This window comes from Melanotaenia boesemani, chromosome 5 (genome assembly GCF_017639745.1).
Source record: "Melanotaenia boesemani isolate fMelBoe1 chromosome 5, fMelBoe1.pri, whole genome shotgun sequence".
In the NCBI taxonomy this organism is placed as follows: domain Eukaryota; kingdom Metazoa; phylum Chordata; class Actinopteri; order Atheriniformes; family Melanotaeniidae; genus Melanotaenia; species Melanotaenia boesemani.
The window spans coordinates 30,036,679-30,050,068 of record NC_055686.1 but is presented as its reverse complement, the minus strand read 5'-3'; the positions used below and the strand labels follow the sequence as shown (position 1 = coordinate 30,050,068).

At 40.6% G+C, this 13,390-nt stretch overlaps 1 protein-coding gene across 2 annotated transcripts in view; it reads right to left on the bottom strand.

The window, feature by feature from the left end:
- Positions 1 to 13,390, bottom strand: part of adam19a (ADAM metallopeptidase domain 19a) — a 183,485-nt gene that overhangs the window by 16,456 nt on the left and 153,639 nt on the right. For both annotated transcript variants that reach the window (XM_041986524.1, XM_041986525.1), the window contains exons 15-17: positions 12,247 to 12,355; positions 5,738 to 5,942; positions 3,441 to 3,518 (exon numbers count right to left, since the gene is read on the bottom strand). In XM_041986524.1, coding sequence (XP_041842458.1) covers positions 3,441 to 3,518; positions 5,738 to 5,942; positions 12,247 to 12,355 — 392 coding nt within the window. The remainder of the gene's footprint in view (positions 1 to 3,440; positions 3,519 to 5,737; positions 5,943 to 12,246; positions 12,356 to 13,390) is intronic.

The following is a 13,390-nucleotide window of genomic DNA, read 5'->3' as shown; positions in this document are numbered from 1 at the left end:
TGTGCACTGCCTGGACTGATTAGCAGAAAGCCCACATACACGGATCCTGGAATGCCTGAAGCTGCACAAGATCAACGGCACGCTAAAAGCAAACTCAATGAGGCTGTGGCAGACCCCCCTTCAGGCCAACTTTCAGCACATGTCTCCATCAAATGCGGTGTATACCATAGAGATGCTCTGTTCTCGCTGCTGTTCTGCATAGACCTGAACCCCCTCAGCCAATTACTCAAAAAGTCTGGCGACGGCTACCGGCTCAGGAATGGGGCCACCATCAGTCACCTCCTCTACAACAAGAAAATTGTGGGTTAGCGTACATCAAGCTGTAGGCTCAGGGCGCGATTTGTGAAAAAATAATAATTCAGCAGAGGGTAGGATGTAAAAACCAGTGGGGGGAGGGAGATCCCCACCATCCCCACCAGGGTCTCCAACCTGCGACTCTGGAGCTGCAAGTGCCTCTCTGGACCTTCCACAATGCCTCTAAATACGTGGCTAAAATGTTTTTTAAATCTATCTTTATTGTCATTAGGTTGGAAACCATGGACTTTTTTTTATTTTACATCATTTTCCACAAATATCTACATCCCTTAGTCTGTTTATCCTCTTTTTATAAAGGTTTATGTTTTTCTTTATTTTAAAACCTAAAAATGGAAATAAAAATGTGGTTCTTCAAAAATAATAAATATCCTATAGTCTCTTCATTAAAAATATATATTACTGAATGAATGAATGAAACTTTATTGTCATTGCAACAGGGGCAACAAAATTTTTTTCCAGTACAAACCCGTCCAATTTAGTTTCCTTTTTGAAAAGTCTGGTAACATTTGCGTCTTTAAAGTAGTTTTATTTAGCTGGCTGAGGGAAAAATGGCTCTTTGGATTGGAAAGGCTGCAGACCCCTGCACTAAACACATAAACAGGTTCAGTAGCAGTTTTCTCTTTAAACAGCAACAGTTTAAATATTTCTTCATATATATTTATAAAATCAAATATTTATGAGAAAGAAGGATTAAATGTTCAGGATTTACTAACGAAAAGGTAAAAAATCAGCAGGATGAATTTAAAGCTGTGAAGCTGCTTCCTTCTAAACACAGAAGGAACAATATGTGATGAATATCAGCATCAGGTGAACAGACAGAAAGCAGGATGAGAATCTCACAGCTTCTAGATGGTGAGGAGAGAGAAATATTCACAATATGCACAATAACTTCCATCCATGCACCTTCAGTGTTTCATTATCCAGGTTTCTGGCCTATAATTTCTCTAACCTTTCATTCTTAGCTTGACTGTTTAGCTTCACCTGCAGCCTCCGCTACCGGGAGTTAAGGGGTTAACATCTCGTTTCGGGTGTAGCGTCAGGTCTGTATATGTAACTATAAACATGTGTGGTATCCACAGCAAGTCCAGAATCTCAGCTACCAGCTCAGTAAAACCATTTCTATCACCAACAAACACAGTTAAGACAACAAATAATTCAAACGACTTCCCTACTGAAAGCTCACATCTCACAGATTCCACAGCTGGAAGTTTCATCTTAAAATGACCAAGATCCACCGAACCAGAGGCTCTGCTGCCGCTCTCTCCTGATTACATCAGACGCACCGCTGCAGCAGGGAAGAGAGACATGGACGCCAAGTTTCTGTCATCAAAGCCAGGAGCCAGCAAAATAAATAAATAAATAAAAAAAACCTTAACGCACAATTAAAGAAACTAACAGCGTTAATTAATTGTTGCGTTAACACGCGGTTAACATGTTAACATGCCCAGCACTAATATATATATATATATATATATATATATATATATATATATATATATACGTTTTAAGGTTTTGTTTTTAAAGATGGAAACCATCTCAGAAGTGAGTGGTTCTCCTCCTGCTTATTATTTGCATGAATATCCACCCCTCAAAAAGCCGGAGGATCAATATGATAAAACTAATTTAAAGTGCATCCTAATACAATGGAAAACCCAAAGTTAGAATGAAGGCAAATTTATCACTTTAGAATAATCCTGACTCAAAGCTATTTCCATTATCTGTTTCCAGTTTGGCTGAGCAGAGGGAACAAAACAGGACAAACAGCATAAAACAAAATGCTGAAAGAAAGAGATAAAGGAACAAAAGTTGCGTCTGCTATTCCTCACAATATTCCACACCTATGTCAAATAAAAGCGATTAACTTATTCTTACTGAGATAAAGAATTAAGACTTTAAAGGTTTCTATAAGGTGAAAATACCTTTAAATGCCCTGCCAACTGGCAGCGTTAGGGTCAACCTGGCCTCAGTAAATTTTAAAAACACCTTCATTCCCACATCGCTTAATGAGAAGTGGTGGCTCTGCTACCCACCTACATGCTGTCTGGAAACGGTTTCAAAGCTGTTAGTTAAACTACTTTCATGCATTAATAGGTGTTGTGATTCATTTATTCCTTTTTTCTTTTGAAAACAATAATAAAAGGAAATGCTGAAGAATTTAAAGCACATGATGAGCTGAGCTTTGAAATGAGGGAAAACAAGCTAGAAACTGAATATTTTCGGCTTCTTTCTTTGTATAAAATAATTAAAATGAAATAAATAATGAATTAACCAAATTAAATGAGTGATATAAAAGCAGCTGAAGTACACAGCTTGTTATTATAAGCTAGTTTTGTTTGAGCTTTGAGCAAGTTGTCCCTTTAAAGTCATAGTTTGAATACTTGTGTTATATTTGATAAAAGAAACCAAATACTGGAGCATCAAACTTGTTAGGATGTGTCAGATAAAATATGGCAAAAGATGTGGAAAAGAAAGTAAAACCTGAGAATAGAGAATGCAGAGTTAGTCTTGTTTAGCCTGCTTGTGTTTGGGATCTGGTCTCTTAAATTAGCTTCTGGATGATCTGCACTACTTACCACTGTCCTGCTCTCGTCTTTACTTTTCCTACTTTTCTATCTTTCTGTTGTCAGTGCCAGATAGAAAATTAGCATCAGACTTTTTATTTGTGGTCATTTAGATAGACTAAACATGATTAATCATTAAACCTGCTGAAGCATCTGAGGTCATGTGATGAAGTTGAATCCTTCTGTTGTTATTAGGACACATTTCAGACAGTATCATCAGAGGTCAACCCAAACTCCTTGATAAATCAGCCTTCTGTTAAGTAATGAGCATCTAAGCCCCAACTACTCCCAACCAAAGCTCGGGTGCTGACTAATAAACTATGTATGATTCCTTCTCATCTGCCCCAAGCGTACTTGTACTGCTCCAATAAATAGTTCATCACTTCACAAGCTGTGGTGTTCTAGCCATCTATTTTCCTGCCTCTAACAACAGACTTGGTGACAGGGCTGCAAAGCGCCTCGTTGCCCAAGGACACAGTGTGACAATAAGATTAGGGAGCTGTGCCCGGCAGCTAAGTGAGTTAAGTCTGCTGCGTGTCTCTCTGTGATTGTGTGTGTGCATACCCCGTTGCCGTGACAGCGTGCGATGCAGGTCTCCAGCTCAGTAAAAGAGGCATTTTGGCATCTGCGGTCTCTGCACACCTGCAGGAACACAAGTGAAAAGATCACACAGTGTGCACGCTCATACAGGAATGATCCGCCTTCGGCTAGCGCCCTAGAGCTTTGCAGGAACTTGGGTGCCTGAGGAGATCCTGCCAATATCATTGTTTTCATTTAAACTGCTTCCAAATTCACGCCTATAACAGGATGGCTCTCAAAAATAGGAATTAAAGAGCTGTTTTTACTCATTTTTTTATTTCAGAAGACCTTTAATATCTGTATTAACTGCAACTGGAGCGAAGACAAATGGTTAGTCACTCAGATTTATAGTAAAGATTAACTTAAAGGGGAAAAGCCTCCAATTAGTTAAAAAGACCATACACTCACCGTCCACTTTTATTAGGTCCGCCTGCATCAAATGCTTGTTAACACAAATATCTAATCAGCCAATCACATGGCAGCAACTCAAGACGTTTACCCTTTTGGGTAATTATGAAATTTTTAGTCCATCAGATAATTTTTGGCCCCTATTCTGGTTGTATTTCCTCATATAGGCTGAGTTTTCTTTTTTTTTTTTCTTTTTTTTTGTAATAGCTTTTCTTAAAGAATTTTTAAATTCCAATTAATTGTTTCTTACATATTAACAGAACACCAGGGACAATGTTACTACCATTTCAGGTCATAGACCCTTTCCTTCCCTCGTGCATGTGCATCACTGCTTCCGGAGGGCAGAAAGCGAAGCTGGTACGTGAACTGTCCATCTTTACTGAGGAAATCAGAGTGATGCTGAACCGAGTAGGAGGCAGCATGAGTCCGTCAACGTACAATTGTCCAGGTCTGCACCAGCGTCCGCCATATTTACTGCATATTCACTGACCCACTTATTCAATAAATGTATTAACAGCTGAATGTATAAGCATCATTAGCTGCGTTTACATGGACAAATATGTCATCTATCCGACTGAAATCAATCTGATTCCATGTTTACATGGATGATGAACGCTCTAATGTGATCTTAATGTGAGATTTTCGTGTTTCAGTGTTGGATATATCGATGAAGGACCACCCAAATCCACATGTAGATGGTCTATGCTGTTTCTGTCCCCCTGCTTCACAGCAAGGTCGACTGGTTTAGCCGTCAGAGTTGCTTTAGGACTTTCAGCTCCACGTTCTGATAGTCAGAATTAGGTGGAAACATTGTGAAAGCCTGGATCCATCCCACTTTGGATTAATGGTTCAGGCTGCTGGTGGTGGGGGTGTGGGGAAAATCTCTGAGGAATGTTTCCAACACCTCGTTGAGTTTTGGAGAAAAAAGACGGTCCCACCTGGTACTAGAAGGTGGACCTGATGATGTGGACCTTGAGTGTGTGTGGAACATTGCTCGCCATGTTAGATGAAATTTTGTTCTACAGTTTTCCAGTCAGACAGAAGTGAAGTCCTGTTGGTGGATTCTCATACATACTTCAATTCAACACACCTACTTCCATCAGGATGCGTTAGTGCGAGTACTAACATCTGCTTTAGTACCGTAACCTGTGTGGTTGTTATCCATTAAGCACAGCCACATTTGTGACTGGATGATTAGAGGTGACTTTATGCTGCGAGTGCTTTCACTGCTGAGAACGACCTGTCAATATGATGACTCAAAATTCATCATGCTGGATGGCAGACAATATTCCCTGCTGCCTATTCTTTGTATATATCTCATGCAGCTCTATTCAGGCCTTTGAGCCTGTAAAATAGCTGAAATGCAATTTAAGTGGCTGGAATGTGATGCAGAGGGAAAGCAATAAAGATGGAGAGAAAATAGAAATTGAATGGGCATTTTTACACATTTTCACAAGCTTTTCTATGGGTTATGTACATGCCTGTAGGTGGGTTGTCTGGGAACTTTATATTCTGCTCTACATCTTGCGATTCAAATTAAAGCATCAGGAAAAGTGTTAAGACACCTCATGCAGAGCAGACCTCCTGGGTACCACTGACATTTAGTTTTTTATCTGAAAGTGGGCTGATAGGATCACCTGATCGTTTTACCAGGAGTATATAAGTAACTAATAGCAACAGCTGACAGTAATCTTTACTTTCAGAGTAAATGCCAGGGCCAGGATGAATATATTCTAATAGCCAGTAAAGAAAAAAATTAGAAGATATAAGATCAATAAGCCTAAACAGAGAAGAGAGATTTTCTGTCTCTTCAATTAATGATATGATCATATTCTGACAGAGAAGAGTCAAAAGCGAGTCTGGACTGTACCGACCTTGCCCTCTCCACACTTGGTGCCGGTCATGACGAGACCGGGGTCGGGCAGGTCACCCTGGCCGTCCTGAGTGCTGTAAACGTAGGTACCGCGGCACTTCACCTCTCGGCCCCCGGTGTTGATGGTGGTGTCGATGGAGACGGCGTTGGTGCCTTTGGGCTTCTTGGCTGCACTGTGGCACTGGATCTTACCACACTTAGCATCACTGGGCAGAAATACAAGAAAATAAACATTCAGACTCATCGTTGCTTCCAGAATCAGCTCTGTGCTGTTTTTATGGAAGCTGCTACAGGTTGCGCAAGACATTCATTCATTTAAAGATCACTGAGCAAATAACTTTAGTCCAAATTGAACATATCAATCATTGATACAGTCATTATTTGGGCGAACAAGGTAACAAATAACATACTGAATTGTTTCCTTCTGCTTACTTCACAAAAGCAAAATATCTTGTTGTTTGAGGGGGGAAAAGCTAATTTCCAATGAGATGATGGTAAAGCCTATTTAACACTTTAACACTTAAAATCACAAAAACTAAAATATCAAACCATAAACCATTAAACTGATATAATATTGCACTTGTGAATTATTCCCACGGAGCAGGCATTGTAGAGCCGAGACGAGACGTAGACCAAACATCTAGAGTTTAGTTCCACTTTCACATAATTCCCTAAAATAAACATGATTTTTAAAGACCATGCCAAGATTAAATGTTAATGCTGGCATTTCTATTGTTAGGAAACATATTGCTGCCACCTAAAGAAACCAAGATAAATGTAAAAACGTAGAAGGTATCGGTAACAAGGTGAAATTTTATTGTTAAAATGTGAAACATCACGTTACAACGTTACAGTTAATCGTAAAAACATTAAACATATCACAATTATAACGTGATAGTTAAATGTAAAAACATGAAACTTATCATGCTACAGCATGAAAGTTTATTGTAAAAAACGTGAAATGTATCACGTTACGTCAAAGTTTGTAGTAAAAAAAAGGTGAAAGGTATCCCGTTATGTGAAAATTTATAATAAAAACCTGAATCACATCACGATAAAACGTAAAAACTTTAGTGTAAAACAGGGAAAATTTTAAAAAAGTTTATTGTAAAAATGTGAAACATGTTACAATGTTAAAGTTTATTGTAAAAACATACTACAACTACATCAAAGGTACGTAATTTTATTTATTTATTTATTACATTTGGCCTCAATCTTGTACAATATTAGAAAAAGATCAGCTGTTTTAAGTTACTGATGTAAGCATAGTAAAAACTTTTGGTAATGTAGTTTCTCTCCCTGTGCTCTGCTCAAAGTTCCCTCCAGTTCTGTTCTTCTCACCGTTGTCTGTCTCTCGGGTGAAAACGCACCGCGGGCCCTAAAAACCCTAAAAACACACTCCCGTTGTGTCAGTGAATTTGCAGCATTTTCTTCTCGCAGATGTTTTCATTTATGCAGCACGTTTCTGTATTTGCAGCACGTCTGCACCGGTCGGCCACCGTACTAAACATATCACATTATAACGTATTCGTTAACTGTAAAAACATGAAATGTATCACGTTAAAAATAAAAGTTTATAGTAAAAAATGTGAACAGTATCCCAGTATGTGAATATTTATTTTAAAAAACGTGAATCACATCACCACAAAACGTGAAAATTTATTGTAAAAATGTGAAACGTTGGAATACAATGTGAAAATTTATTATACGAACCTGAAATGTATCATGTTACAAAATGAAAGTTTATAGTAAAAAACATGAAAGGTATCCCATCACGTCAAAGTTTATTGTAAAAACGTGAAACTGTCATGACTACCAGCACACCTGAGTCTCATTGTCATGATCCCCCAGCAGCTGCTATGAAAGGATGTGGCGTCCTCCTACACCCCTGCCTCGATTAAAGGCAGCTGAACAAGATCACCATTAAAAACAAGTGTACGTTACCTCTCATTTCATCTGCTTTTGAACTACTTCATGGAGCAATCATTTTCACAAAACTAGATTTGAGGAACGCTTATCACCCGGTTCTCATCTGTGAAGGTGACGAGTGGAAGACGGCCTTTCAGACACCCATAGGCCACTTTTAGTATGTAGAGATGCCGTTTGGTCTGACTAATGCCCCTGCAGTCTGCCAGGTCCTGGTAAACGATGTGCTAAGGGATTTCCTTAATCACTTTGTGTTTGTCTACCTCAACCATATACTCATATATTCCAAGACTATGTCTGAGCATATCGGTCATGTCCGACAAGTACTCAAGTGCTTATTTGCAAATAAACTCTTCATTAAAGCTGAAAAATGTGAGTTCCATCTTTCCTCAGTCAGTTTTCCTGGATTCATCATCGAAAAGGACCAGATCAGAAGCAGTTGAGGAGTAGCTGGAACCAACTACCCGTAAGCAGCTGCAACGCTTCTTGGGTTTTGCAAATATTTACTGTAGATTCCTAAAGAACTACAGTCTGATTGCTCAACCTTAGACTTTTTCTGGCCTCCTAAAGCAGCTCCCACTTTCTCCAAACTCAAACGGTTGTTTTCTTCTTCTGCAGTTCTTATCAACCAGACCCCTGCAAGCAGTTTGTTGTTTAAGTGGATGCTTCCGATACAGGGGTAGGGGTGGTCCGCTTCCATTACACTGGCTTTGCACATTGATTACAACCCTGTGCCTTCTTACCTAGGAGACTAACCTCTAATGAGTAAAACTACCGTGTAATAATAGTAGATTAGATTTATATAGCCCTTTTCAAGGCACCCAAAGAGCTTTACATTGTGTATCCATTATTCATTCACTCCTCACTCATACCTGGTGATGCTAAGCTATGTGTGTTGCCACAGCTGCCCTGGGGCAGACTGACAGAAACGTGGCTGCCAATCCGCGCCGACGGCCTCTCCGACCACCACCAAACATTCATCCACATTCATTCGCCAGCGATGCCAGGGAGAAGTGTCTTGCCCAAGGACACAATGACAGATAACTGGGGGGAGTGGTAATCGAACCGCCAACCCTACAGTTATTTGAGGACCCAAGCCACTGCCGCCCCAAGTGTGGGGGACAGGGAACTGCTCGCAGTGAAGTTGGCCCTCGAAGAATGGCGCCACTGGCTGGAGGATGCTGAATAACCTTTAGTCATCTGGACAGACCACAAGAATCTCTCTTACATTCAGTCAGCCAAAAGTCTAACCCCATGTCATGCCTGTTGGCCTTTGTTTTTGTTTCAACTTTGTCTTGACTTTCAGACCAGGCTCCAAAAATGTGAAACCAGATGCGTTGTCCCGTCTGTTTGCCCCAGAAATGCCAGAAAAGACACCCAGAAGTGTTCTACCACCATCTTGCACTGTGGCCACCCTTACTTGGGAGATTGAGAGTCTAGTAAGCTCAACGTAACCATTTCGAGCTTGTGGACTCCAGTGCCTTTTTATCGACTTGAACAGCTAAAAGCTGTGGCTATCTGCAAGAGATATTCCCCTGAGAACTGCCAGTAAGAAGCTCTCACCTCGCTTTATCGGGCCATTTACTACTGACAAAATAATCAACCCTGTCACTGTTCATCTGCAACTTCCCAAGAGCTTGAGGACTCATCTTTCTTTTCATGTATCTCACCCGTATCTGTCAGTCTGTTGTGTCCTCAGCTCCCTCCGCCTCCTAGGATGGTTGACAATGCTCCTACCTATTATTATTGATGGTCGCCGTTGGGGGAGAGGACTGCAGTACTTGGTGGACTGGGAGGGGTATGGCCTAGAGGGGTTGTTGGATGTCCCGGTCTGCAATCCTGGACTCACAGCTTGTCCGTGATTGTCACAGACACCGCGATCGCTGGGATTCACTTTGAGGCACCCCTTAAGGGTTTGCAGCAGCATGGACATTAAGTAAGACACACTCCAGGAATGACAATGTCTACACAGAAACCATTCCTTTTTGCAGTTTATCTTCTTTCAAGATTCAAGAAAATCCATGCCTTTCTTTAGAGTAATCCTTTAATCTAACACCCTTTCTCTGGAGGGAATCTATGATGGATTTGGGCATCACTGACTCATATGAGGCAGCAGGAATCGAGCAACTTGTCCACCGCTGTGATCCATGCTCTCGTTTACATCGTTGGGTCGCTAATTTTGCTCCGTTAATTCAGAACACACAACCACTTGACAAAATAGGGTCTCGTGTGACTAGAACGCACTTGTTTACTTAGTAAACAAGCTCCTTAAAACACATTTATCTACTGCTCTGTGTATTCCAGTAAATGCTGCACTTCTGTAAATGTGAGAAGGTTGAAAAAGTCTAAAATTTACGAACCTCTCAAACAGTTTTGTTGTGAGCTGCTGTCAATACTAACACTAATGTCATTGGGGGGATTTTTTTGAAGAAACACCTCTACTCACTGCTGGCACATTTTGACTTAGAAAACAAAAAACTCTCCTCAGATACACATCCAGGGGCAATGATAAGAATATCAAAATGTGATAATGTCGGGTTATTTATAATTTCTGGCTTTTTTCTTTTAAATTTTTGTATATTTTCCTGGTAACGCTGTATTTCGATACTGTTTCTAAAAAGGACTCCACACAAGTATCAGAACCATGGTTATAAGTTTTTGTGATGAGCCCCTCTATTGTTGACCCGAGCTGTTCCTTTATATCTTTTCTCATTTCTTAAATGCACATAGTTTTGATATTGTTTGCAAAAGAATAGTCTGGCTGACTGTTACTTTAACTGTCATAGCTAAAGGCATCTCTACAGTGGAAAGAAATAGTAGATTACACTGAGCACCTGCTTTGTATGAGGTGGGATTTGCATTCAAATAGAGAAGTCCTGCTTAGACTTAGTTGGCAGGACAGTTATGTAATTTTATTTTGCTAAAGAAATCAAGAAATGAGACCAGTATTTTGATCCACAGCGCTACGCGTGCATGTTTGCCTGGCAGCTTTTTCATAAACGTCAAACTGAGCATCAGAATGAGGAAGAAAGGGGATTTAAGAGACTTTGAACATGGCATGGTTGTTGGTCTGAGTATTTACTGGGATTATTTACTGGCATCTCTAGGATTTCCAGAGAATGGCCTAAAGAAGAGAAAATATCGAGCGAGCAGCAGTTGTTTGGACCAGGATGCAGCAGAAGACCACACCTGGTGCCTCCTGTCAGCTAAGAACAGGAAACTGAGGCTACAATTCACACACACTCACCAACACTGGACAATAGAATAAAACTTTGCTGGTCAGATAAGCCTCAGTTTCAGCTCCACATTCAGATGCTAGGCTCAGAATCTGGTGGAAACATCATGAAAACATGGATCCATCCATCTTCTTGACCTACTTTGGGCCCCTTAGTACCAACGTGGCCTGGTTTAACCAGCAGAGCCTACCTGAGTATTGTTGCTGACCATGTTTATACCTTAATTAATGCAGTTCTGGAAAAAAAAAGGGTGTCCAATCCGGTACTAGGTGAACCTGATAAAGTGGCTGATGGGTTTCTGTTAGGGATGTACATGACTAGTTGACTAATAGATTAGTCAAAATGGCACACAAAGTCAAAGGCATTTTTAAAAGTCAAAGTTTTGTTTGGAGGAGTTATGTCTCATTGTGCAGAGACATGGTGGTGTTTACAGTGCTGTGGTAAAGGAGCAGCATGGCTCCTTTAAGAGCTAACTGCTGCTAGCTGCTGGGTAAAGTGAAGGAAGCTAACCCTTAAGCTAGCTGCTGGGTAAAGTAAAGGGAGCTAACCCTTAAGCTAGCTGCTGGGTAAAGTAAAGGGAGCTAACCCTGAAGCTAGCTGCTGCTAGCTGCTGGGTAAAGTGAAGGGCGCTAATCCTTAAGCTAGCTCCTGCTAGCTATTGGGTAAAGTGAAAGGAGCTAAGCGTGAAGCTAGCTTCTGCTAGCTGTTGGGTAAAGTGAAGGGAGCTAACCCTGAAGCTAGCTGCAGCTTCACCCAGGAGTAATCATCTCTCTTCAGCCTCCCGACGTCAATGTGCAAGTAGAAAGTGTAGCAGCTGTTTCTGTCCGGGTTTTCACAATTAGTGGAGGCAACAGACCAGAGCAGCACGGTTACTAAACCCTCAGAAATGTTGCTTCAGGAGCAAAAAGATTAGACAAAAAGACCAGAAACAATTGGTTTGTTGTTGCTGAATGCTCCTGTGGATGCAGTGTTTAGCTCATGTAGCATAGCAGGTGGTCCTTAAAGCAATGCAGTTTCCTTGACCCACTTATCATCTACCTGCTGAACAATAAAGGGCACTATAGCCCACACTGTGTTAAATATATAACAATGTAAAAAACATTTGTTTATGGAACACACACAATATAAAAATAACATCTCATACATGTTTTACAATTTCCATTTGGAGATAAAGTCTTTTTATTTTATTATTGATGACTTCATGAAAACATCACAACTAACCAACTAATCGTTGGCCATAGTCCTTGCCAACATTAAAATTAAAATAATTAATGTCATAGTTGAAGAAATTTATGAGGAACATAATTTAGTGGGTAATATGATGATGTGTAACAAGCCTTTTTTTTACCTTTTGTCACACTTCTTGTAGTCGCCATGTTCATCTTTCCCACAGTTCCCAAATGCGTTTCCTGCTGCGTTGACATCTTCGAAGCAGGCGTCGTGGGCTGGTTGAGCTCCTGGAAACACAGCATTTGCCATCACCTCATGATTTTCTCTCCAGACAACTAGCGCTGAAGTCCTGACTCAGCCACGACCATGAACATGTCAACCACTGTTTAATGCTGCTTAAGCGCAAACATGACAGCTCTCACATGTGAAGTAAAGCAGAAAGCTTCCAGCTTTAATTCATTTAGTATTTGGAACTGATCCTACGAATGAATATGTGTGTGTGATGTTGGTTGTCTGGGATGGACCGGTCACCTGTCCAGGTGTGACCCATGTCTAACCTAGAGGCAGGCCATGGACCTGATCAGGATTAAGCTGGTGTAGAAATTGGATGGAAGGAGTGTTTGGTGTCAACATCAGAACTATGCTGCAGAAATAAAGCCCTTTTCACACATACAGCGCTTTCCATCAACCTGGTGGCGAATAAACAGGGTGGTGTCCAATGCTGGGGTGGCTAATTGGGGGGTTCGGGAGGATTCCCGGTGAACCACATAACTCTTAGGCCAGCGTGCCAGTCAGAAAAAAAAGAAAAGAAGAAAAAAAAAAAAAGAAGAATAAGTGGGTAAGTAAGAACGGGCCTACGCTTTGATCTAAGTAGTTATCTAAGAAGATCGATTAGTATTGATGTGTGAATCAATGCTTATTCCCCTATACCAACATTTATAAAACTAAAGTTTCAGGATAGGTAGGAACTACTTCTTCTTCCGCCTGTCATAGGCAAATGCCAAACAAGGCATAGAAAATGTGGGGCTGGTGGATATGTGTAACACTGTCAGTGGTTTTACGACCATCTGCTGCTTGGTTTATGTTTTTTTTTGTTGGCCTTCTCTCATGCACACAGAGTTACCTTCAAACTTAAAACTAAGGCTTTCTGTTCAAATGTGCGTTAATAAATATGGTTATGATAAGTAAATACTACAATAAATATCTGCATGCATTCAGCTTGAAGTAATACGGCCCTGAGATTGTCTCAGTTCCACAGGCCTAGATTCAGTCAGGTAAGATTACCTGCAGCGTAGATCATTACTTACACCAGTGTCATTAAA